Source organism: Pocillopora damicornis, chromosome 3 (genome assembly GCF_964200805.1).
Source record: "Pocillopora damicornis chromosome 3, jaPocDami1.2, whole genome shotgun sequence".
NCBI classification, from domain to species: Eukaryota; Metazoa; Cnidaria; class Anthozoa; order Scleractinia; family Pocilloporidae; genus Pocillopora; species Pocillopora damicornis.
In genome coordinates, this window is record NC_142672.1 from 27411564 (window position 1) to 27438386 (window position 26823).

General features: G+C 35.4%; 2 protein-coding genes and 1 long non-coding RNA gene across 6 annotated transcripts; 1 reads left to right on the top strand and 2 right to left on the bottom strand.

Moving 5' to 3' along the window:
- Window positions 1-60: 60 nt before the first annotated feature.
- LOC113685863 (serine/threonine-protein kinase 31-like) lies at window positions 61-21256 on the top strand. 3 transcript variants are annotated; one of them, XM_089201905.1, is made up of 34 exons: window positions 61-400; window positions 1359-1405; window positions 3455-3552; window positions 3860-3915; window positions 4510-4560; window positions 5310-5414; window positions 5968-6042; window positions 6597-6749; window positions 7163-7241; window positions 7420-7523; window positions 7720-7745; window positions 7853-7940; window positions 8088-8180; window positions 8481-8524; window positions 8612-8717; window positions 8842-8904; window positions 9232-9360; window positions 9462-9492; window positions 10004-10068; window positions 10669-10758; window positions 10878-10997; window positions 11218-11315; window positions 12339-12372; window positions 13850-13975; window positions 14644-14679; window positions 14804-14872; window positions 15903-15983; window positions 16584-16715; window positions 16858-16971; window positions 17732-17809; window positions 18233-18388; window positions 19022-19072; window positions 19623-19673; window positions 20004-21256. In XM_089201905.1, exons 1-34 carry the CDS (start codon window positions 338-340, stop codon window positions 20076-20078), a joined length of 2787 nt encoding a protein of 928 aa, XP_089058031.1. In that variant the 5' UTR covers window positions 61-337; the 3' UTR covers window positions 20079-21256. The 3 variants fall into 3 exon arrangements, with proteins under 3 accessions (XP_089058031.1, XP_089058033.1, XP_089058030.1); XM_089201907.1 differs by having other exon boundaries at window positions 20060-21256; XM_089201904.1 differs by having other exon boundaries at window positions 20126-21256.
- LOC149049131 (uncharacterized) lies at window positions 9800-12893 on the bottom strand. The gene is made up of 2 exons (XR_016185292.1): window positions 12672-12893; window positions 9800-10789 (listed from the first exon to the last, which is right to left on the bottom strand). It is a non-coding gene; the product is annotated as an uncharacterized LOC149049131 (long non-coding RNA).
- LOC113685860 (uncharacterized) lies at window positions 20711-26237 on the bottom strand. Of its 2 annotated transcripts, XM_027203434.2 has the most exons (4): window positions 25519-26235; window positions 24913-25029; window positions 23619-23690; window positions 20711-23136 (listed from the first exon to the last, which is right to left on the bottom strand). In XM_027203434.2, the coding sequence occupies exons 1-4, from the start codon at window positions 26135-26137 to the stop codon at window positions 22751-22753; spliced, it is 1194 nt and encodes a 397-aa protein (XP_027059235.2). In that variant the 5' UTR covers window positions 26138-26235; the 3' UTR covers window positions 20711-22750. The 2 variants fall into 2 exon arrangements, with proteins under 2 accessions (XP_027059235.2, XP_089058039.1); XM_089201913.1 differs by lacking the exon at window positions 23619-23690 and having other exon boundaries at window positions 25519-26237.
- Between the last annotated feature and the right edge of the window lie 586 nt (window positions 26238-26823).

Genomic DNA, 26823 nt, shown 5'->3' on the forward strand with positions numbered 1-26823 from the left:
TAAATAGCATTGTTGCTTATCATTCTAGAAAAAGATCTAGCACATCGTCATCATCAAGGCAGCGATGTCGGCAGCGATTTTTCGAAGAATCCCCTGAATATGTCGTGTAAGGAAACATGATGTATATACATGTTTGTCAATGAGCCCAACACGTGTTGAGTGCAGGGAGCGCGGGAAGGTGTGAATTTGACGCACCTCGCCGCTCGCTGCGTCTGTAGTGAAGTGAAACTTTCCTTTTTTACCCGTAATTCTGAAATTTGAAGACAACTCAAGTTTATGAGTTGAAATTTAAGGAATCAAAGAAGATCTTCTGGTTAGTGTTATTTTCTCAAAGGCGATGGATGTGGAGCAGAAGTCAGGAACGATGTCACTGAAGTTGCGTCCTTTCGGAAGGAGTGAGGTGAGATACAGATCTAGCAAATTCCAGTCCGTCCACGTGTAAAGACGAGTCCTTCTCAGTCAGCGCGCATGCATTTTTCTTTAAAGATGGAAATTATAGATTTTCGCTGGATTAGTCATCTGTAATTGTAGAGAGGTCAGGTAATTGACCGATTCGGAGTAATTTTCCGAGCTGTCAAAGTTTGACAGCCGCTGAGGGTAACAACTTACATCTCGTAATGAAGCACTAGGTAGAAGGCGCAATACAAACATATCAGTATATTTTAACCATGACATTTTTGGATAGAAAGTTTTAGTTCTTGAATTGATCGCGGATTATTTTAAAATACCTTAAACGTTAGCTTTTACGACTTTTTCGTGTCGCAATTGACAAATCTCAAATCGTGCGAGACTCCGTTCGTTTTATAAGGTAAATTTCCTAAATATTTCCTATGGTTAATTTGTAATATTTTTATGAAGTAGGTGTTTTACACCGGGTTAATCAGAGGGGGGATACTTATTGAATAGAGGCCTGTCGCTATGAATGAATTCTGCCTGGAAATTGCAAGCAGTATTCCACATGTAATATTGTTGAGGTAGGAAAGTTGACCAGTCGAAGTGACACTATGGTAACCTCGTGGATACACTGTGCAGAATATGATTAGAACATTAAGAGATTGCACTGAAAGCCAATGGCCCCGTGATTCCAAGAAAGAAAATTGAACTGTCCTCCCCAAGAGTCCTTTCCAATTGATTTGACAGTCAGCTATTGATGCATGCTCTCCCCAAACTCCTAAAGCTTTGCTTGTGCCACAAATCTGAAGTAGGATCTAACTGAGTCAACCATTATGTCTGGTGGGTTAACATGCTCGTGATTATTGTGTGTTTTCCCATTCATACAGAATTAATTGTCGAACAAAAAAAAATCTATAATTTGTTTCCTTGAGTTGTTTGCAAATGATTATTTTTTATCATTACAGAATTCTTGGGCTAGTCCAAATGGAGATTTCAGGTCAAGCCAACCACAGTAAGGAAGATTTCAAATACATCTGCAATGGGCAGTTACAGTGAAACAAAGGGCTCTAGAGCTTAATATTAATTATGAGAAAAATAGAAAAGTAGGTTTCACATGGCAATAAAAATTGGGGAATTGTCAAGCTACTATTCAGGATTGTTTGGCTAAATTCCTGATGGCCTGAGCTATTTTTTTAACTCTTTACTCCTTAACATCACTATCTTTATTCTCTATACTTTTTCTTTTAAAATGTTCATGTCCATTTCCGTTCCGGGTCAAAGAGGTCGCTGAGGAAATTTCGTCTGGAATTACTCGGCCTAGTTGTCATTGGGGTGGGATTGGTGTGCGACGTTTTGAGCAATGAAGCATCGGGTGATCCGCCTTGCACACTCGACAGCGGTGATGTTCTTTGTAATTAACTTCATCTTGCGGATCGCAATCACAAGAGCCAGTGTAATTCCAGGTTTTGCAAGCTTTTTTAACTGTGGGTGGAACCGCCTGTTGACGATCACCCGAGGATGCGTTGTTAGAGGGTTGACGCGGGTTGTCAATTCGCTGTCGTGTATTTCATAAATCTGAATGGCGAAAAAAGGTTGTGGCTTGATCTTGGATAGACTTAAAATCCTGCCATTCCGAACGACGCTGTTCGACCTGTTTGGCGATAAATTTATGAAAACCACGAACGCTAATCCACAAATAACTAATTGCTTTAGTGAGTAGTAACTCGAGATGAGCTAACATGGCATCCTTTAGCGAAGAATCATAGGTTTTGATCATAATCAAGAAACCCGAAACAAACTCGGGCAGTTCTAACTTATCATATTCACCTTGAATGGACGGAACAAAATCCTGTGGCCAGTCGATGTTGCGCTTGTTGCGTCCTGGCACAATAGCAACTCTGGCGTCTTGCATGGAGAGATCTGCGAATGAATTTTCGAGAGGGCGTTCCTGGCGGCTCATGGCAAGTACTTTCACCTCCAGCTCCAACTTTTCCTTTTGTAGTTTGATCAACTGAAGCTGCTGGTCGAATGAAAGAGAAGGATTAGTATCGGCGTCAGGAACGAATGGCGGTGAAGAAGCTCCAGGTACTATAACTGGTCTGGTTTTTGATTTAGACGATCTAGCTTCTGACTTGGTCGACTGTTCGAAGAGAACGGGGTCAACGGGATTGCTCTGCTCCAGAATGAGAGCGTCATGAAACAGCGAGTCCGTTGGAAAATCATACACAAAGTCTGGATCAGACACCTTCTTGGAGCGGCGTTTTGGACGTGCGCCCGCAGAGAGTGCCATTAGGAACGAAAGAGTTTGGAGAAAAGAACGTGAAGGAATAAGAGATTACGCCTCGTCTCCGGATCTGACAAAAGATGAGACGCTAGGCCACGCACTAGATTATAAAGGAAATTCGATATCTCTATCACTAGTTAATTAAGCATCATTAATCAATGATTACTCTACTATTCAGGATTGTTTGGCTAAATTCCTGATGGCCTGAGCTATTTTTTTAACTCTTTACTCCTTAACATCACTATCTTTATTCTCTATACTTTTTCTTTATAAATTTCCTTTGGTTCTGAAAAGGAGAATTTGTTGAACAATCAAAGCTTCTTTGGTTGGCAATGATTTCTTTAGTTTTCATTATCTTAATGATTGATTTTGTAGTATTATACTGTAATGAGAAATTACATGGTGGTTACTTTAAGGTTTAAAACTGTTCTTCACACTTGGGAGATATTCTCTTGGCACTTAACACCACTCTCTTGCTAACTCATTTCTTTATGCAGACCTTGCTGAACGAAAAGACGTGAGAATTGTGAAGTCTGACTTCTTTGACAACTTTGAATCTGTACAGTATGACTTCAGCATACTGCAACCAAAATGAAATCAGAATTTGAAACTTCTATGAGCTGCATGCTTTTATAACAGATGCACATTCTGAATAAGTATTTATACAGTTTATTTATATTCAATATATAGCTTGTAACTTCTTTATTGTTTATTTATATTCAATATATAGCTTGTAACTTCTTTATTGTCTTTTGTCTTTGTGATCCTTTATCACAGAAGTCCAAAATCACCAGTCAGTCCAATGAACCCTTGGTCTAGTAACAACAATGTAATGCCAGGAAAGTTCAAACAAAGAAGAGGAAGCTCTTTTGAAGGTGGATCAATTTATTGTTTTTATTAAGTGCCTATTTGATCTGAGAATTATCAACTCAACTACGATCACAAGTGACATTGATGAAAGGCAAATAATGCAATTTTTGTCCATTTCATTTCAATTGTGATATGGTTTGGAAGATCTTTTCTCCATGTTTTAAAGGATTGGTGTGGGCATATTGTATTTGGTAAAAGATCAGATCTCATTCAGGATGCAGACATCAACACTTTAACTCACTACAGGTGGTCAGTTTCAGAGTCAATGGATTCAATTCCTTTCATATTTGAGTTTATATTTTTTTCTTGCAGACAGTGTTGATGTTCCCCCTTTGACTCCTAAAGAAGAGAGTGGTGGATTAACTGAGGTACTGTACACCAAGAAGTTCTTTAAGGGATTGTATCTCTATCCCTTTGCAAAGTTGTCAGGGAGACTTGATGATTTCTTAATCAACAACTTTGGGTTTGTGCTGCCTCCTAATCCTTGGATTTCATACATCACTGTTCCTCTCCACAGACAGGATTATTGATTGAACACTGTAGTGGCATCTCTGTTGTAATAGTATTGAAAGGCATGGTGTCTCATAGTATGTGAACTGGCCTCTCAAGCCATCTAGTGATCCTTGAGCAAGAAACAATGGTTTTCTTTCCCATTGCCTCTGACCACCCAGGAGTACCTGTATATTTTGTTAACTTGCAAGCTGTCATAGAAACCAGAGAAATATTGGGTGTAGCTAACCTGTTATGGTTAGCATTTTGCCCACTCTGCAATGCTGCATGTTATACAAGGCAGGATAAGCCCAAACAGCTTTGCTTATAACAACTTATAACCTTTAGACTACTGTTGTTGTAATTACAGGGTTATAGGGCTGTGGTGCTTTTTAGAGTGTGGCAGAAAAAAACCTAAGTGGTTTTGTTTAAGTGAATTAAAAAATGATATCAGTTTGTTGTTCATTTCTCAGGAGCCAGTTTTCATAACCCATGTGGAGAGTCCTGTTAGATTTTGGGCACAGGTAGTAAATACAAAAGACAATTCTGCTAAAAGTACTGAACATTTGAACCTGACTAGAATTTGACATCTTGTCATGAGGTTGTATACAGTGTATATATCTTCTAATCAGGATGTTCATCTTAATATGACATAAATGTATTGTGATGTTTTGATGAGGATTTCTCACTAGCTTAATTTTATTTTTCATCATAAAAAGATTAGGGTATTATTTAAGTTAATGAAGAACATGAAACAACTTTAAAGAATTTATTGCTTTCAGGGTGCAAAACCTGGCCATAGGTCAAGGCATTTTTTCCAGGTCCACAACCTCATTGTCTGTATATTTTAAAATTGTAAATTTTAATATCTACTTAAAAACATCTTTGTATGAACATAAATGGGATTGAAGAATTCACAACAAGCAGTGACAGTTATAAGTACAAAGAGAAGTAAAAAAGTTTTTGGTGATTTGCCAGCTCAAATTTGTAAAAATTTTAGCTTATCTTGAGCCCAGATCGTCCCGGCTTTGGTATCGTTAGATGTGTAGATCCTGGCCATTTTTTTTTTTGGAAAGTGGTGATAATAAAACCTGAACCAGCTGCTCTACTTTTTTCCCCTTATTTTTGGTAATCATCATTATGATTCCTGTAAAATACATTGCTCCCTAGATAAGATTATGAAAAAGTACTATCCATTTTATTTGCATCTGGTATGGAGAAACACATGAAATCTCAGCATGTACTTGCATCTTTCAAACATTTTTTCTTTCAGGCAGTGGAAGCTGAGACAGCTCATGTGATTGAGAAGATGACCAGTGACCTTCAGATTTACTGTAGAAACAAGCCTTTGCTACAATCCACGCCACATATTGGCAAGGTAAACTTTGTGCTAACCCAGATAGGTGTTAATCAGGAGTTCTATAAAGAACTTTTGCCTCTACAATAAATAGCACTTAAGAAATCATAGGAAACTTGTTTTCAATAGAATAATGCATCATGATTCAGATTTGATCAAATGATGGTGTTGTGATTGAGAAATACTTCTATCAAATCATCCTTGAATAAAACCCAACATGTGAGGGAAAATTATTGATAAGTGCTGTGTGTAGAAGGTGGTGATTACAACTACAGGTGGGGCACAACTTTGTCTTTATCAGCCCTGGAAACTAATTTTCCTACTTGAGATGTCTTCTCTGAAATTGCTATGGTTTTGCTTATCTCCATTTTGATTCTTTGATTCTTGAACTCAGATCATCTTCCGGTCTGTGACATTGAAATCTTTGCAAATTTGTCATTTTCCAGTTGCAAACCTGGTTTTGTGAGTCCTTTCTGGTGAAAATTATATCCAAGTTGTTGCTGGCCAAATGATAAAGTCAACATTTTATTTTTCTCTGGTCCTACTTGTACCTCTAACTAGTGTTATCATTTAGATTTATGGTGGAGTTTACCTGGAGGATCAACAGTGGTATCGCTGCCGGGTCAAGGAACTTATTGAAGATGATAAGGTATCATATTCTGCTTACCATAAAAAGCGAAATTTAACTTGTAATTTGTCTACATTGATCAAAAGGGCTCAGTTGTCTTTGATCTGCATTAATTGAACTAATCACAGTAAGTTAGTTCTTACTTGTTCAGAGGCTAGAGTTACTAAACTCAATAGAATAAATGAAACCACATAGGGTAAAACTGAAACTTAGCAAGTACTGTAGTTCCTGTAACTTCTGCTTCTGTTGTCAAAAGCATGAATGTCTATCACTGTCTCTGATGACAGTGTCTCCTTTTGAGGACTACTGTCACCAGTTAAGTGAACAGGATCAAAAGGTTTGTCTGCTTTACACTTAGTTTAGAAAGTAACTACAGGCTGTAGTGACAGGTCTAATGTACGTTTTGATTTCTTGCATGCATACATTGTTGCATACATGTCCCTTGTCAAGTGCTCTCATGCATGTGCTCCATGCTGTTTGATAGTTAATAATAAACAAAGTTTGACTCTTCTTCAGTTTTTTGCCAAAAGCACATGTTGGTGAAAAAACGTTTTTTAAATTGAAATTGTTTTCAGATCAAGGTACATTTTGTAGATTTTGGTAACACTGAAGTTATAAGTCTGCGGAGTATTGTATTCCTGTCGCATGACTTTCTCTCACCGGCTCCATTTGCCCAGCTGTATTGCCTTTATGGTGTGGCAGTAACTAGTGAAGAACTTTTAGTTGAGGTACATTTTGATTTAGATCACTGTTTTCAACTTTTAAACATTTTATAAAATATTACAAAGTAAGTCTTTTTATTTGGGTTTTAGTTTCTACAAGAACCTGAATTTATGCAGTTTATGTTTTGTCAAAGAGAGCCAAGTGAAATCCAGGAATGCTTTTATTGTTTTATCGCATGCTATCTGCAAAATTAATTTCTCCTTCTTTGCAAATAAAATGTGAAAGTTAAATCAATTGTTTAACTTGATCACTTGTTTTACTGTGTCTGTGGTTGCCTGTTGGCATGATTTTCTTAAAAGTTTTCTTCATTTCTCTCTCTTTGTTTGAATGATCTATTGTGTTTACCTTCCTTTTGGTTTCAAAGACAGTTTGAAAATGCCTTGTTCTAAAATTTTTGAAAGTGTTTCCTTTTTTGCAGGGCTCAAACATACTACATAATCTTACCAATGGCAAGTTCCTAACCATACAGTTGAAAGAACGAAGAAGGGCTTTAGATGGTATGCTTATCAGATAATTTCAAATTTTAAATATTCTTCCCAAGGGTTTCAAAATTTACCTGTGTATAAAATGTCCATTTTTTAAAAAAATCTTGAAGTTGTATATTGTCTATTATCTGCATTTGGTTAAAACCATTGGTTTTTACTTCATTTGTTGTGTTTCTCTCCTTCCCCTCAGTGGCCTGTGCAGTAGAACTGAGAGATGATTCTGAAGGGGGAATTGGAAATATCGCCGAAGAGTTGATTAGGCATGGGCTTGTTATTTCAACTTTTGCTGAACAGGTACTATAAAATTGTGCGTGTGCTGAAATGTAGGTATTGTCTGTAGGGTTCTATTTCAGAAGTTGGCTTAGTAACCTAATCTGCTTACTCTTGAGGTCTTTTGTCACACACACGTCAATGTTACCTCAAAATATAGTCAAGAAGATTTATATACATGTAGGAAAACTGTTAATTTTTTTCTTCTTTTTTCTCTTAGGATGGTCCACCTCCATTATCTCCAAGGTAGAAATCACTTACAGTTAGCATAAGTCTGGATTTTGTTGCTCATAGTCTGATACTGATTCCCTTTTTGTAATAATTCTCATCATGAAATCTGTTACAATACACAGAACCTCACTCAGTGAAGCCATAAGTAAGGAAATGGAGGAATTGACCAAAGAAAATCAGTTGTTGAGAAATCGTATCAAAGTGTATAAAGTAAGCTTTGATTCTATATCTTTTGCTGTTCACTTATCATTTATTTTGGTGATTGTTTGCTATGTGATCATTTAAAGGTTTGCTCATGATATAGTCTCCATCAATAATTGGAGTGTATATTTATTTAGTTTTGTTTGTTTCTTAAAGGAGGGTGAAAAAGCTGTTGATGAATTACGAAAATATTATTCTGCTCAAGCAGCCAAACACAAGGAAAATATGGAACAAGCTGTCAGCCATAAGGTTTGAGTTTCACAAAATTTTTGACAAATGTGGTTATGAGAAATCTATAGTAGCTGATTCAATAATGTTGACTGTAGGTAAGATTTCTTTTCTGTTAATCAACTTAAAGCAGATTTGAATTACAAGTCCACTACCTTGACAAATATTGGATATGTATAATCTTAATTTACATGCATCTGACAGGCTTATGGTCAAATTAAAGTTTATTTCTTAGAATGGTTTTACTTCTGAAATAATCTTCAAAAGACACCTGAATACTTTACACTCAGCTGATGCAATGTTTCATTAATTTTCTGGTAGGTGTTAGATTTGGTAGGCAAAGTCCATGATCTTAAAGCAATGAGGTAAGAAGCAAGGATCACAGAAAGGGGGTGATGTATGTTTTCATGAGTTTCTCTTCTTTGTCATGGAATTTCTAGTTATTTTTGCAGAGATGCTGCTCCAGCTAATGGAAAGACTTCAGAGCTGATCAAGGAAACAATAGATTTGACAAGAAATGACAGGATTCATTTGAAGAATTTAAAGTCTTTGCAACAGGTATAAAGAAATTGACAAGGTTTGATTATCTGGAGAAACACAGCTACATGTAAGCAAGCTTTATATATGAAACCCTTTCTAATGTCCAATTTGGGTTACCTGTTTTGATTCTTCAAATCTTTAGGTTCAGGAGTTAGAAAAGAATCTTCAACAAGCACAAGATGATTTGCGGCACTGTGAAGACAAGGTAAAAAGCACATTGTTCGCAAAGTTGGCAAATGGTGCATGTGAAAACTTTGTCAGATAATAGGATTGAACACTGAAGCCTCTGATGCAAGTTCATTTTAAATATCATGGATTATTTGGTCTCCTCCCATAAAGCGTAACAAAATGACATGAACACATTTACAACATTTTCTAGTTTAGTTCACAACTGAGAAATTTGAAAAAAACAATTATCATACATATGCAACTTCACACATGATATAACATTGACATCAATATTCTGATCTCATAAGTGTGGAACTATGTTAGCCTCTGTAGACTTATTTTGTTTTGTATTGGTGGACTGTAGGAGAAATTGTTTTCAGCTGACTTGATACCCAAGAGAGATGAAGTAAGGCAGATGTTTGTTGATAGCATTGATTTATTTTGTAAAGAAGTGGACTTGCTACCTCTTCAACAAAGAGAAAAATGTTTACAGGTAATGAGACCATTGGATTTCAATTTATTTTATGTTGTTGAATGGGATTATTTTCTGGAAGGAAACATTGAAGTATTTTACATTCATTTTTTTTCTTTCAGGATGCACTGGTTCAGCTTCAAGACCAAGGAGGTATTGACAGTTTGCCCCAAAGTGTGGAAAATATTAATTATTATTCAATCCCTAGGATATTTAGCAGTTGAAATACCATACTTAATTATGTTTCTCAGTTAGTACATTTACTATTATTGTTCAATTTAGCAGGCCATATTTCAGTGTAATGCTGGCGAAATTCAAAAGGTTGTTTTAGTTGCCAAATGAGCTTTAATCTCTTATGGATATCTTCTAACCTCACTTCTTTTGGTTCGTACTTTAAGTTACAGAACCTTGTTTTTTCCACATTCTGGCCATAAACTTTCAGTAAAGACCTCAGACTTAGTTAATAAAAGATATTTAATTCACATTTAGAGTTTGCTTGATATTAAAGAACTCAATCAAGAGACAGTTGTAAGAATATTGCAAAGGTTGCTCAAAAAGGTTTTCCCACAAGTGGACCCATGAGGAAAGACTCCCATGGATAACCTGATGTAAAATTTTTGATTAAAAGATGAAAGTAAGAAATTTTGAATTTATAACTTTCCAGCCAGCTCCAATACAAAGTGTGATCTAGCTGTAGAAGAGGCTGTTAAAGCTTATGAGGATTGGGTGGTATGTATTGATAAAACCTACATTTAAGTATCAGTTAAAGCTCAACTAATATTCACTGAGAGGAAGAAAGGAATAATTTATAATACCCCAGTGATTATAATCTCAGGCCATGGTTTCTTTGATTGGTGTCAATCAGATAAACTTACCAATAGATTTTAATATTTCTACTGAGATCATTGTATACTTTTGAGTGGAGAGGGGCAAGACACTTCACTCACTATATGCCTCTGTCTCTACCAAGGGATCTGAATAGGTACTAGCAAAATGTCAGGGAAACTTGAAGAATTGCAGAGGGGCATGGGGTGGGGAGGGGGGGATTAAAAGTTACGGATTGGGTGTGGCATCCCATTTTGAGGAAGTAGAAACACTCCCAGTCTGGTAATGCATGCCATAGAGATTGTGATACGCTTGCCTTTGATCTTTATTTACCTGTCACTATAAAGTTAAGTGTGGACCTTACACTGTTTGTTTGTTTTTCTAACTCTTATTTCCTTTAATTAAATTAGCTTAATTTAGAAGTCTATTTCATATTTGCTTGAATACAAAACTCCCTTGAAGTTTATATTTTAGAGTATTGAGTAATTCTGCATTCCATCACAGGAGAGAACCCATCAAGATATGGCAGATGTAAGGCAGAAAGTCAACCAATGTACAGATGACCTTGTAACAGCACTGTCCAATCTACAGTCGGTAAGTTGGGTTGAACATGATGAATGCACCCCTATATGGCAAAAGAAAAATATGGCAATCTGGACTTTTTCAGCAAGTTGTATTCATGATTTTTCCATTCATTTAATTTGTGTTAATAGGCTCTGGTAGTATTACAAAAGAGCAGTGAAGCTGTCAGTACCTCCCTTTTGTTTGATGACATGGATACATTGATCAATGCTTTGACTTCAGCTATTCACGAAGAAATGGACAAGTCTAAGGTACTATAACTATTGTCAGTTGTAATTACTGATAAGATAATTCCTTCAATCAACTATCTTTGTCAAAATTGTTATGGACTTCCTAACAATGTTAGCAACAGTAACACAATGCTGAAGCAGGAGGCACATACCTTTGAATTTTTTTTTTTCACAGTAGATTTTTGGGAAAAAAGTGAGTGGTTAAATTCAAGGGGACTTTGAAATTGATTTACATGTTTAGGTATCAGAGGATAAAGAGGCACAGCAGTTAGTTGATCAGACAATAAAAGCACTTATTGGTGAACTAAATAAAGAGTTGCAGGAAATTCAGGAACTGAGGTAAACTCTTTGGGGAAAAAGAAGTACATTTATCTTGTAGAGTCTTCACTGGTTTACATGCTGACTTATTGAAAGGTGTCTAACAAATATTTCCCATGTTGCAGTACTTCTGTTTAGTAATAGATCACAGATAATGAAAGAATGTTCTGTAGAACTAAAGAGGCACACTAGGCATGGTGAGTGTGTCACTGATGTTCTTACCACATTTTGACATTTTCTGTAATCTATTGCTGAATAAACTTGTAACATGAAACTAATTTGTGTTATATGATAAAGCAGCAAAAATGTTACTGGTGACATCTTTAATGCCTCTGTCCTCCAGTAGATCATTTAAACCCTTTAACTCCCAGATGAAAATTGTAATTCTTCATATTGTCAACCGTACAATTCTCATAATGTTAGTTCAGAGAATTTAGGGTTGGATCAACTAATTATCCCCAAATGGATATTTTTCTCTGTTCTCATCACTTATCTGGTTGATAGTGTGTTGATATTGTAAGGAGAAATTCAGTCTTGGTCACTCATGGGAGTTAAAGGGTTAAGTAAATATCAATGCAAGTGTGATATCATTCAGTTTATTGTGTAAAGTGATATATCAGTCTGAACTACTCTACACTTAGTTTTGAAAGTTGGTAGGTTTTGTGGTTCTATTTATAGCAATAATTTCTTCTTTCTGTTGAACTTAAGGGGGCATGAAATAGCCTTATATGTAAGTGATCTGATTAACTTGTAAATTCTCCTTTCAAATAGTCTTGTATTCCATCTTACAATACTCAGGGCTGTTGGTATTGCATTAAAAAAAGGCACTTAAGAGGCTAGGCTCATTCCAAATAATTCTTCCACTTAAATCATTTTACACCAAAGACATAATTGCCATAAAGAATTGGATAATAAACCCCACAACTTCTATCATATCATGGAACCTTGTGCTTATAGATCTATTAAGTAAATTAAAAGTTTATTTATGAGCAGGTTATAGTCAATTACTTGGAATTGTCTCTTGTTGTCTATCATGTTCTACAGGGACAATTTGGTGATAAATTACAAAGGTCTGCAGGTTAGTTTTATAGGCCAAATATAGTTTTAACACAGATAAATAATTACTAGATAACTTGTTAAGTTTCAGACTTCTTGTAGTTTAATTGTTTGTTTGTTATTTCTTTGCAAATGTTTTCTCCTAACACAGTTTAGTAGGATATGCTATTGACCACATGTAATTTACTCAATTTACATAAATAACAACAATCAAAATGTACAGTCCATACCTCAGAACAAAATATTCTTATATGATATTAACCTACAACGGACTAAATTTTAAACAAAAACACACCAATGAAAGTAAAAATCCAATCCTACCGACATGTTGGCCACTGTTTATCCTTCTAACCTACAAGATGCGTCAGTGGTGTGTTGGTGACTTTGTTTGAGCCTTATTTATGTAAAGCAATGCTGAACCTTCCTTTTCCACACTTATCTGTAATGTCTTCTTTGGGAAACTTTCACTCATGATATGAAAATGAATAATTTCCTTTTGGCCACCATCTTGTTTGTTGTGTTTTTGGAACCCAGTGCCCTCTCAGTTACTTATTCTGACTGAGCATAAGATGAACATTTCCTATATTTTTCCTAGAAGGAAAGACCTAGTTAACTAGCATTTCATTCTCAAAATGGTGCTGATTTAGATTTCTTTTCCAACAAGGTTGGTCTTGCTTCCAACATTAGCTAGTGTTTCATCCTCAAAATGGCAGTGATTTAGAGTTCCTTTTCTTGTGTGGTCGATCTTACCAACGCTTCAGTTGTGTGTCGGCCGATGCATTGGTTGATCTTACCCATGCTTAACATGCTAACTCCCTCAGTATCTAACCCTTAAAAAAAAGCAAAACAAAAAAAAACTAGGACAAGACCTAGGTATTAGTATTTGGTTCTCAAAATGGCAGGGATTTGGATTTTTATGCCAGTGAGGTTGGTCTTATGCATTCAATCTCACCAACGCATCAGTAGTGTGTCTGCTGATGCATTGGTAGGATAGGATTCTTTACCTTTACCAACACATCAAAAACATAAATGAAAATTACAGAAATAAGAGGCGTACTGAAGTGAGATTGACAATGGCAGTGTTTTTCTATGCAGATACAGTATCAGCTTTTCCCATTTCTTTTTAGTGCAGATGTTTATACAGTTTAGTTTTCAACATAGCTTAATTTGCTTGGGTTGTCCTTCTAAGGGTCAAGAAACCCCTTTTTTTTTTTCAGACATTTTAATTTGATATTTGCATTATGGCCTTAGTAAATAACATTATTTTGAACAAAATACTTATTGACTCTCGTCATTAAGGAATTAGCTCCTTCAAATAGTTTTCTATGCTAGAAAAGGAAGTTAACTAGAATAGAAATAGTCAGTTGTGCAGAAAATTAATCACTATGAAACATGTCAATAAGGGTTTTATAAAATTGGAATGAAATTTGGAATACTCATAATTTTGATATAGCTCTTTCAGTGTTATTCTGACTTATTTGCTGATATAAAATTAACAGACTGATATGGGTTCATGGCTGGAAACCAAGCCTGACATAAAGAAAGTCATCGAAATAAAAAGAAGTATCAAAACCCTTCGCTCAAGACTGCGGCATAGGCTGGCAGACAAGAAAGACTTGGAAGAGGTTGGTTTGATAGAGAGCAATAGCTAGTGCATAGTTGATCAGCTCAAGAAAATGAAATAATTTTGCCTTGTGCAATATATTGATTTATAGTTCACTGATGAAGTAGAATGGCACACAAGCCTCACACTGGTTTGTCAATGACACATGGCAGAATGGAATCTGTGGGCTTATGCCATGGGGAGAAAAGCTCTTCAATATTTCATTTACAGCCATTTGCTCCTAGTTAGGGTCTTTAAGGATGCTCATAATTTTTTTCTTGGTGTCTTGTTTTTTGTCTTGATGCACAGCTCCTTTTGACTTTATTGTTGCTTGTGATTGCTTAATTCAGAATAACCTTTAAATTCTTTTGTACCTGTGCACTGTCACCAAACAAACAAACATCTGTACTTTGATAGATCATCAACAACAACCAACCACAGAACATTTATCATTCAGTTGTGTTATAAATTAAATATGTTATTTTTTAAGGGAAGCAGGAATTTAATCATGTTGTTTTGTCTGGGAGGGCATCGATATTTCAACTTAAATGAAAGTTGAAGGTCAATATCTCTCTGCAATTCTCTTTCATCGGGAGTAGTGATGACTCATTTAATGCATAGGTGGTGAGAAATTCATTGAAGTGTTATTAACGAGCAGATTTTGGATTGAATTGTTTGTTTGGTGTGTAGGGAGATGAGCCAGAAACTTCTGAAGATCTCCAAAAGGTAGTTATGATTGAATTTTTTGTGTAAAATTGTACAACACTTGGACTGTGTGTTCATGACTGATGATGGGGAACAATTTCATCTTTTTTCCCATGTTTTTACTGAAGCATTTGTTTCTTCATAGGTGGAAAAAGACATTTCTGAAATTTATTTAAAACTTCACCAAAGTTTTGAGGATGAAAGTAATTTTTTGGTAAGTATGCAGGATACTGATGAGAAACTCCTTGTTTCCATGGATTTATACCAGAATCTCCCCCAAGGTTAATAAAGTGGCATTTTGAGTCTATTCCATGTAGAATGAGGGGGTATTATTTTATGGCTCAGCTGTCAAAAGTCACCTATGGGTTATTGCAATGACTATCATCACATTCTTTTACAACTGAGCACTGACTTGCTCAGGCATAATTATTCAAGTCTCTAACACATTGACAATCAGGATAATGGGAGGGACATGAGGATGTAAGGTTGTATGTCTGTATCTAAACTTGCAGAGAATTAATGGACAGCATTTACAGTCTGAGAGCAATTAAAATTGGTGCAGCTAGGGTTGCATACTATACTTCTGAGACAGGAGACAATCTTTATTTGACCTACTATTTACAAGGTTATGAAGTTAAAATACAGAAGTAAACTAATTAAATAAGGGTGCAAGAAATCCCAAAAAAAACAAAACAAAACAAAAGGGCTTGCCTAAGTTCTTAGATATTTTAAATAAATACAATCAATTATCTAGGTTGGTGAGGCACCCATACTTATTCACCCACTCTCACCCTCAGATACATACACAAGCATGCCCACACTCAAACACACTCAAATACTCATAAAAGTAATACTAATGACTATTGGCTACTGTAAAAACTATAAATGAATGGTGATTCTGCAGTATCACTCTGTCCATCTTAATTCTGCATAACGTTAATGACTGTTTGACAAATGTCCATAGTGGTGTATATGTCCCTTAGTGGTTTAGCAGTAGTTTCCCTTTCATAGGCTGACCATTTTTTAGCTCCTTATCATAATATTTTCAACTTTAGTTAGGTCAATGAGTACAAAAATGGATCTTTTCTCAAATTGCAATGACAATAAGAATGTTTTCCTTTGTTCTCATGACACTGATGTTTGATTTAGGGGTGACTTGTGTAAGAAAAAATTAGCTCATTGAGGGTGAAAGTGTTACCAATAATGAGTATGAGACTAATAATGTAATTTTTTCTTCCTGACAGGCTGATGTAGCCAAGGCTGCTTCACACCACTTTCCTGAACTCCCAATAGCTCATCCTGAACTGGGAATATCAGATTATCTGGTAACTAGTGTTATTTTTTCAATTAAATCACATTTTATTTGTAATCAACAGTGGAAACTGCAATCATATGAGGTTTATTTGTCAAATACAAGACAAATATTTGAGAGCTCTTTTGTATTAGTTTGTGATAAGTGAGATTCTTTGGTTTTTAGTTATAATAATCATAACATGCAATAGCATTTTTAACAAAAATTAACTAATAGCTGTGCCCTTAGATAAAAAGCCAACTTTGAGATTTAGAACCACTTACTTGCAGTTTTATTGCATGAAACTAGGAATTAAAATGCCATTTACAAGAGAGGAAGAAAAAACCAAATGGACTGAAATCCTCCATATCAATCACAAATCACAGAATTTTTTGTTTTGAATCTTGTGAAACAATTCACATCTCTTGTGATGTCTGCCACATTGGTTTTGATCTTCATCTACAAATGTCCAAATGTCACAGATTGGCACAGTGATATAATACACCAAAGAGTTTCCAACTAAACATAACCCTGAAAATACAGACTGATTCTGTTTTGAGTTTGTTGCAAAAAGTAAAATTTTGAAAGTTGAGACTGATGATTGATTTGATTGAGTCTTTTTTTAAATTATCAGGCTTCTAATGGACTGGTAAAACCAGGAAGAGAGTTAGAACATTATCCACACCATGATAGTGTACCATCTGTTAGTCATGATAAGTGCTCTGTAATCAAGACAGAATTTGCTGGAAGACCTTGTATATTGAAGGTAATTTGCACTCATATAGATGGAAAGGATTGCCCCTCAATTATCATTCACAGTTTTTGGTTATGGCAAATGTTCAGATGAATAAATCCCAACTTCTCTTTGGGTTTTGACTGGAAACTAATCCCATGTCTTTATTTGGTAGGAGCTAAGTGTTGACAGAGAAGTGGGGGACATAGAAACTCTCAAGAAAAATGCTGTTCACTTCAGCAGTGTAAAGAACCCTTACCTTATGCAGCTGGATGCTTTCTTTGCTAAGGTACAAGTTGGCATAGAGAACTGGGAAATTCCTTTGTGGAACTTTGGAATGAGAACATTTAAACTGCCTAAAGTGCATGAAATAGTAGTGACTGTTTTTGCAGTAGTGTTACCTAGTTGGTATTTTTCATTCTGATGTTAATCATCCTCTTAGGAACCAAACAAAATTTAAATTTTAAATTTACGCATTTTACTTTAAATTCAGGGAAATGCAGTGAAAACAAACTGTTATGGTGCCTTTTGTATTCTTGAGAAAGTCACTGCTCAAGAAGTGTGTTTCATTTTTGTAATCTTTGCCCTTTTTATATAAAAATAATCACAACTGAGTATGATTCTCCCAATAATTAGCATTATTTACCAATGGAAACTTCTCTGATCATGATTACATCAGTAGTTATTGTTAACACAGCAACAATGATTCTAGGTGACACAACCCTTTTAGGGAGCATTGTGAATGAATGTCTCAAGCAAAAGTTAAAGTCATTATGGCAGCCAGTCAGAGCTGAGAACTATATTACAAGGAGCCTCTTAAAACTTGAAGTCAAAAGAAGCAGCATTCAGTTTATAGTTTTGCTTTTGTGGTGGAAGGTGACTATTTTCTTAGACCTTCTCGTAGTGAAGTAAAGTAAGCCATTTAAATATGCTTGACTATGAACCATCCTTTGGAAATTTCCCTCTCACCTGGGGCTGTTTTGATATTGGAAGTCAATTAGTGTTAGCATTTCTTATATATACTAGCTGTAATATTTTTTCTATTACAGGGAAACAGGGCATTTGTCCAAATGCCTCTCTTGATGAGTGCTAAAGAGTGGATAGCTTTACAAGAGTGTTCACCTGAGGTAAACACAAAATATGTCAGTGCTAAAAGGGAGATCGCTCTCAAGTCATGTACTACCCCAACTATATAAATACTTGTTAGGTGTCAGAAAGGTGGCAGGTTTACTTGAAGGGGCCATTGTCAGAAGAGAATGAAACAAAAAGCATGTGATACTCAAAGGACTGTCTTTCTTGATCAATGTTATTTTTAACAGACATGTTATTGTCTCCTTGAGAGAAAAAATGGCATTGCTTAATTTAATTTTCAGTCTGATATATAGATGCTATATTGATATTGTAAAAGGACTCTAAGTTCATTTCAGGAATGAAGAAAAACTCCACATTTTATTTGAGGTGATTTCCATGTATTATTATTATGATAACATATAACTAATAACAGTATTATTTGTTACGGCACTGTATGTCTTGTGCATCTGTACTTGCAGGGTATTTCTTTGGTTCTGAGGGACATACTTGAGGCTCTTAATTCACTGCACTCACAAAACATTTTCCATGGTTGTATACACCTCCAAAGTGTATTTGTTGAGAAAAGGTCTGGAGAGTACAGAGGAGTCCTAGATTTTTACCCATTTATTAATACAGTAAGTATTTGCTTATTAATATTGATATATTTCACAGTTGCATGAAAGCATTAAATTTTGTCTCATGGTGACAACATGCTTATCAACTCAATTTGCATGTATTTGATAATTTGTGGTGTAGAATTTTAAATAAAGAATAGTCAACAAAACAGGGTTACATACAATCTTTCATTTGTGACATAAACACTAGCCCTGTGTAATTGAATATAGGCTTTTGGTCTTTCAAAGTGAGAAAGCTAAGGGCAGTCATTTTGTTTTACACTAAGCTCTTGTGCCTTCCCTACCAAGTGTAATGCATGGTTGAATTGTTCTCTCATTAGAAAAAAGTGATGATGTTCAGAAATTAGTGGGAGAAGAACAGTACAAAGAAATGAGAGAATTATTCTCCACATATGAATCAAAACATGGTTAATATTGTTGGAATCTAGCAGGAGAATTGTGCACATTAACCGCAGAACTTTGTGCAACACCTAATACCCAAGGAACAGTGTGTATCTTGGTATCAGGTTGGCTTGATTTAAGAAGTGATACACTCCCACATGTACTTGTAATAGTCACACCTTTAAGGCAAGGTTGCCAGGGACTTTCTTGATTTACTAATTGTTTTATTTCATTAAAAATTCTTTTTTCAAGCAATCTAGCCCATCACAAGATATGAAATTATTTGGAGAGTTAATTGTGAAGGTTAGTTTAAAATGTTGTGAGCATTCTTTCTTAATCTCCTGACAGCTTTAAATGTTTTCCTCAAAATCAAGATGCTCACACAACAAAATGTTATGTTTCCTTTGTTAAGGAAGTTCATTCGTTAAAAGCCATTTTAATCTCTTTTTGATAAGATTTTGAAAGCAGCAACAAATCTTCTACAGAAAAAGTAGCCAGTGCCTTCAGCCTTTCAGTCAACCTTTCAATGACCATTCAGCCTGTTTCACTCAAGTTCTGCTTATCAATTCTCTGCACAGTGTGCTAACCTTTTCTTGTAATTTTATCTCAGAGATTTTTTGTTTTCCATCAGAAAATATTCCTTAGTTGATATTTTGTCTCCCTCTCATTGAAAGTGTATTTATTCATATCAAGAGGAGAAATTCCTTCTTGATCACTCCTGGGAGTGACCTCAAAATACAATTAGGCCGCCTGTTGGTGTTAAATTTTGTTTTGTTATGAACAAGTATAGTTTTTTAAGTTGAGGGAGCAAACTTATAAATTAATTGGAGCACTTATGTTGTCTTCATTGCAGATGAATTTTCCCAATAAGGATTCCACAACAAAATTCTCTCAGTTGACTGAGGTTTGTAAATATTAAAGTAAACATTATTGTAGAATCTTGATTTTTAATACTGACCTAAAATGCCTTCTACATCCCATTAATTTCTTGCGATTTTATCTTTTCAAAATTTAATGTAATTCTTTCATAGATGCTTCACTTGATTCCTCTGATTGTGTTAGGTTTATAGCATTTTTTTCATTGCTCGGGCATGAAAATTTCTTGATGAACCCCAAAACATCCCACAAATATGAGGTGCCATCAGAGGTACTCCTTTAGAGCACCAAAGATCTTTCTCCCAAACTTGGATGAACTGCCCTATTTTCCTGCATGATTTCCTGTCTTTTTATGCAGTCTCCTTTGCAGCCACTTTTTGTTGTGGTCATGCAACACTCTCTCTCCCTTACCAGAACATTGGGTGTGTCATGAAGAGAGGAGGAGTTTCCTGAGTGATCATGTGCTCTATTTTGTGGCAGGATGCAGATCTGTTGGCTGTTCTTGGTGACTTGCTTGACACAGATGATTTTGACCGACTGACTGCTCAGCAAACCCTACAGCATGCTTACTTTTGCAAGTGTGTTTGACCAAAAACATCCCTTAATGAAGGGGCTACATAAGATGTTTGTTGTATATCTGTGTTGCACATGCAACCAACAAAGCTTTGCTATGGCTGTTGTTGATGTGGTACTTATTGTTGTACCTTATTCTTCATTTAAAGTTCACGTTTTGATTACCAAGATGTATTTTAGTCCGCCATTTGTTTCTTAGGAGAAACTACACAATGGAGCCTGTCCACTTAATTAAAACCATTCTTTCTATCAACCCATGTGGGAAATAGGTAACTAACTGATGTCACAATATTTTGATACCCATCTGGCTCTGGACAAATTATGCATGTGATACATTGAAAACAATTCAGTTTGGTAAACTCATGGTAATTTATTAGGTGGCAAGACAGCAGTGAAAGAATCAGACCAAAATATTAAACACTTGTATCTTCTCCCTATAATATCTGAACACTATCCAGCAAACAGGTAATGAGAATACTGAAACTTACCAGGTAGAAGTTATCTTGATCTTTGATCAAATTCTCATGACTTATTTACAACTAAATGTGTAGCAGCTTGAAGGGAGGATTAACAATCAGATCTTGGGTGTTAAAGCACTATAAAGGAAAAGGACAGAAATGCTTCCTCTCAGCTACTGATCTCAACAATACTTGTCCTTTTGACACATTTTAGTATCTGTCAGCGATTAACATTCAGTGAATTGATATTTACATTCATAGTGGTCAGAGGCCTTCTCACACAAATTATAAAACTGCCATTATAGTAGTTCTTGTTGCATTGTGTTAACCGATGTTATGATAATATAATTCTGAGATGTATGTTTCTATTTGCAAAGATACTTTAAAAAATATTGAAAAATCTATCCCAATTGAGATATTTATTTTATACTGTTACAGTTACCACAAGATTTGTTTGATAGGGAATCTTTCAGACCATCACATTGGTATGACAAAATTATTTTTTGAGAGACTTCTATCAAACTATTTGTTATGAAGAAAAAAAAATATTTTGTGAATAATAAAGTTTAGTGTTACAGTTCATCTTTGTGTTGAGATCTCTTCTTGTTGGTAAAACTGACCATGTCCTTTTTTCAATTTGAAGCATCAAATTGATTGATGCATAAAGCACATAAAATATTTTTGAGAGTTCCACCCAACAACCTAAGAAGATTGTTATGCTATCATTACAAAAAACAACAATTACAACAACTGAAAACTTTGTTTGCCGTGATTGCTACCTAATATGAGTCAGTTTTCTGGTTCACCATATTAAGTGACTACTCTGAAGATACAGTGTCTTGGTTACTTTACTAAAAGCAATTACTTTCTAATAGTTTCTGCTAGCAGTGGTTTTGGCGAGCCACAAAGTAAACAGATGAGCAGTACTGAACTTATTCACTTACTGCCAGAATAAAAAAAAAACTCCATTGAATTTAAAAATATTTAGGTACTGACTAGATAATTTTTAATAGTTTCACAACAATATTTACCCTCATTCCTAATTTACAGAGAATAAAATAAGTATAGAACTATAAATACTTAGCAAAAATACATGCCTAAAAACACCAATAGTGCAGCATATTTCTAGACATCTGTTAAAGATAAAGTGGATTAAACATAAGCTACACCTTGCTTCATCTTTTAAAGACACTAAAAAATTACATTTATCATTATCCCTTGCATTGTTGTTTTTCATCTATACTTTGAGCTCTGCAACTGCACTGGCCACAGTTTTGACAAATTTTTGCAAGTAAAAAGTAAGGCAATGCATCAGTATATTGAAAGAAATTATTAAAACTAACTTTTTGGTATCTGTGTGGTATATACTAATACAATTATTCGCCCAAGTGTTGGAGAAAGGGGTTGATATTCACCTTGCTGCTTCTCAGCTCGGTAAATATCCACCACTATTCACCTCTACTTTGGTCAGTAAGGTAAATCAAATATCTATTAGGTTTAAAGGTACAGTGACAACATGTATGTTAGATGAAAAGGAAGTGATTTCCTGGTTTTTCCAACATTGGGAATATCCTTCTCAAGGACAGATATCACTGTATCAGTAATCATCTTTATCGTATCTACTTTTTAGCAATCATTTTATCTGTTAAACTCTACAGGAGCTAAAGTTGAGTTTTGACACCTGTGAAATGATAACCAGTCCCAAAGGCTATCACAAATACTAACTTCTTACTGCACTTATTTCTTTTCAATCATTTGTTTAAGTTTGTAAAACTATTTTGACTAGCAGTTAAATGTTTTAATTATTACTGACAACATTGTGGGTTAAATGGATAATTGGTCATAAAGTACCTTTTCCTTGCTTAATTCGGCAACTTCCACTTTCAAGTGGCAAAACTGTCAACTTTGGAAATATCAATTTGGCCTTATCTATAGGACTGGTGTAATTTCCTGTGATTCCAGAAGAAATCTAGTGTTCCACTTTATCAAAAAATGTGGTTTACTTACCCACAGGCAAACTGTACAATCTTGGAAATAAGTAGAAAGAAATAACACCTGCAAATTAGATCAAACCCTAACGAATACTACCACATTCTTCACAGTGACAACCCTCTTTTTCAACCCACTCCTTAACTATGTCTGAAACATCTCCTCGGTTGACCATAGGACTAATTAATGCCCTTTCAAGCTGTCTTAAAGTCGGACAGTAATCTCGTATCAAATGTTCAACAGGACTTGGTCTTGAATCCAAATACCATATATACTTCATGTTTTTTCCAAATGCACTTGCTAATGAACAATAATCTCCACCAAGATCCCTCTTTGGGTCCAGATGTAACTTCAAATCATTCATCAAATCTTGAGAAGATTTCAAAGATGGCACCTGTTCATCCCAAATGCATCTGATCTTTTCAGGTTTACTTTCATGGGAGGAAGTCTGTGTTATATGTGGAGTTGTCTCTAGATGTCAAGAAAAATCCTGTGTTAAATTAATTGTATCATTTATTTAATTCTTTAGCTACAGGAAAACCTTGCTTTCAATAAGTGTCAGGGGAGTGACAACAATTGTACAAAGTAAAGGATTTCCATAGACAAAATTTGAAGTTCACAGAAAGACATTTCCCTTGATATTCCATGACCAAAACTGCAATTCCATGACTTCCCAAGCCTAGTTGATAATACAATGAAATTCTGAGACTTTCCAGGTTCTCTGTGACCTATTCAAATCCTAAAAGGGGAACAGATCAAATACCACCACTTATATGCTAAATAAATCAGCAGGTAGCGCAGTTACAGAAAATCTGTGATGAAAGACCAGTCTTCTTCTAAGAAATGCATACATATCAAACACTACCAAATTGCTAAATCTGCAGGTAGCTCAGTTGAAAAAATCTCTAATGGAGGATCAGTGTCCTTGTAAGAAATACATGTGAAATACTTACCCTGAACTGACACATGTGATAGACGTTTTTCTAAACCTTCAGATGATGTTTGGGCATTAGTTCCAGTATCTTCTGTGTATTGGTATGTATAAAGACAGTAATTACTAAGTTTAAATTACTAAGAACAATTACATGGGTGCTAGAAATTAACTACCAGGTTTCCTTCAAATCAAGCAAGCACAATTTATTCACAAGAATGTAGCTGTATGGACAACAAAAGTTGTAAGTATATTTTTAACTGTTATTTGAGCATGAATATAGTTCCTGAATGTTATGGCACATATTTACTGTAACAAGAATATAATTGTAAGAATATTATTCACTGTTAACAAATCTGAACCACCACAGTCCTTGTATTTTTAAAATATCAGATCTGAAAACTATTTTGCATACTAAAGGGAAATTAAGATTTCTGTTTGCTGGGTTGCCACAAATTAAATGTGATATAAAAATTTAGTTTCATTTTAATACCCCTATAGGTCTAATTGCAGATATAAGCTTCAATATTTTGATAGTCATCTTGATGTGTAAGCATTTACAATATAGATAAGGTATCATACAGTCTGATTGGTCAATTATCTTTTTGTACATCTACAAACCCAAAGCATTTGTATGCACTTCATATCAATTAAACTGCCTTATGTTGCTGCATAAATACACATCTCGAGGATTTTGTAAGCCAAAAGCAAAAAAGAGTGATCTGTAAACTTTCTTTAGGCACTCTACCAACATCAAAGTCATTTGACACGAGCTTAAGATCTAAATCTACTATCTCAGCGTTAAAATCAATCTTAACATTTTTCAATACAATCAAAATAAAAAAAACTTCTCTCTGCTTTGGTTTCTGTTTACGAATAGATCCCAGAGTGTTATTTGTCTAGCTCAATAAAACTCGCAATGAAATACTATTTCTCAAGGTTAAGACTGTGTAAAAAAGGCTCAGGGAGGAGAATAATTTAGGCCCAACTGAACTGGTCATATTTACGTAAATAACTGGAGTATATTTGGACGAATTAACCCATATATATATATATATATATATATATATATATATATATATATATATATATATATATATATATATATATATATTACACAATTTCAAAGACGTAACCGTTCCTCATCACCAGTGATGAGACCACGAATATTTTCATTTGCAATTTCGTTTCACTGTCTTTTGTCGTTTTCCTTCCGTGATATTGACTTTTTCAGTATAGCTTAACTAAAATCATTCACTGAATTCATTAAGTGTGTGATCGTAAACTTAGCTCTACTAGCACAGCGAAAACTGTACCTGGATGTGTATTTTGTTGATGACGGGCAGACGCAGATGATGGTGGACCACGTACAATTAAGGGAGAGTCTGTAACATCAATTCCACTGTCATCTGAACATCTGGCTTTAAGTTGTCCTAGAATGATAATCATCGATGAAGTCAGCATGGTTTTGATAAGTTTTGATAAAATTATCCCAATATTGTAAATTTATTAGCCAAACACTAGATAGTTTTTAAGTAGGCTACTTAACTTCAAAACTTCAAAATTCGTTCCAGTTGCTTTTAACCATAACTTATGTTGCATTTGTTTTTCCCTGCAAGTAGGCGAAAATTTTGTACCGCTACCTGAACCATTTTGAGAGAAGCCTTCAGATAAGTGTGACTCTCTGTTCTCGATTAATGTTGTTGCATACAAAAGTCAAAGAACGACCGTAAGTTTACAACTAACGTACCTTCACCGCCAGCCAGCCAAGCATCACACTGACTGGGGAGGATGGATTGAGGTCGAAGGAACCAAAAATTCAAACCATATATTTCATTGTCACTGAAGACCTCACAGGAAATTTCAAAGGGGGATTTTCCCTAAGAATTAACATTAAGAATTACATTAAAGCACATCCCTACCTTCTATTTCACGTAGAGAGTTTGCTTCGAGGAAGAGCAATTCAAGGTCTCCGTTTGACGAGCAGGTCACCACTCCAATAACCGTCCGTATATCGTCGATGGAAACTACAGGCGATCCCCTGCAAGAACTCGCAACAAGTTCCACATCAGAATCAATTCCGGTTAAAACATAAGTCTCTTCATCATTTTTGAATTCCCAAGTCATGATGGTGAAGGAATTTCCTAAGAATGTAAATGATTTGCAAGTAGACTTCCGCGTCATCATTTCTCCCTCTTTGCACAGCTTATCGGCGCTGATTAATTTTAAGTTCGAAGGCGATTCGTAAGGAATAAAGCAGAATTCTTCCATTTTTATAGATTCTGCTGAATCTGGGTTTATAGGATGTTTCTCCTCCGGAAGAGACTGACCAAATCGCTTACAAGTTAGCCTGCTTGAGGAAGTTGCTCCACTTCGTTCAACCACTGAGCAACTAGTCATCAAATAGGTTGAAAATGATCCATCCAGTTTCACTGTGAAGGCTGTTCCTTTTCTCATAGGAGGAGAGCGCGGACCTTTAGATAATTCGATCGAGAAAATCGAAGTCCGCAAGTTCTCTTGTTCGTTCCTCTGGGAAGTCATTTCTGCCTTCCTCTCTTTGGACGAAGTGAACTAACAACTATCCTTGTTTCCAGGCCTCTGTGTGAGGAGCACGATTTTGAGGGGATGACAAGTTTTTGGGGTGAAAGGAGGGGATAGTCCCCAACTGCAGCTACGCAATCCTTGATTTTAACGTTTCTTTAATGCGCTTCCATGGTATTATTATTCGGTTACGTACTTATTTACTTTCATGTCACTAAACTCTACTTCGTGTCACTGAACTCTGCAAGCTGCTGGAACTGCTTGTGTCTTTTCTTTGGTGCCTCATCAGGTTGTCGAACTGTACAAGATCCCAAAACCTGTAAGAATCCGGTTTTAACTCGGGTCTCAACTGAGTGGTAACAATGCAAACAAGTTTCAAGCAGGTTTCCAAACCTACCTGTCACAATAGTATGTTCAATAAAGAGCTGCATTCGGGTCATGGTCTCCATGAATCATTAAAATCAAATAACGAAACTGCTTACCTAAAGAAACAAGTGAAAAGCTAAATTTTCTGAAATAATATTCACAAAAATTGGTGACGAGTAATTGAAATCTTCAGCTCAAACAACTTGTTTATTTAAATAAAAGCGCTACTCCTGAGTTGCTCGCTGGAATTTTTTTCTTTTTATAGTATTCCCACCCCCACCCCCTCCCTCCTTAAAAAGAAATACTTGTTGGCGTGCGCA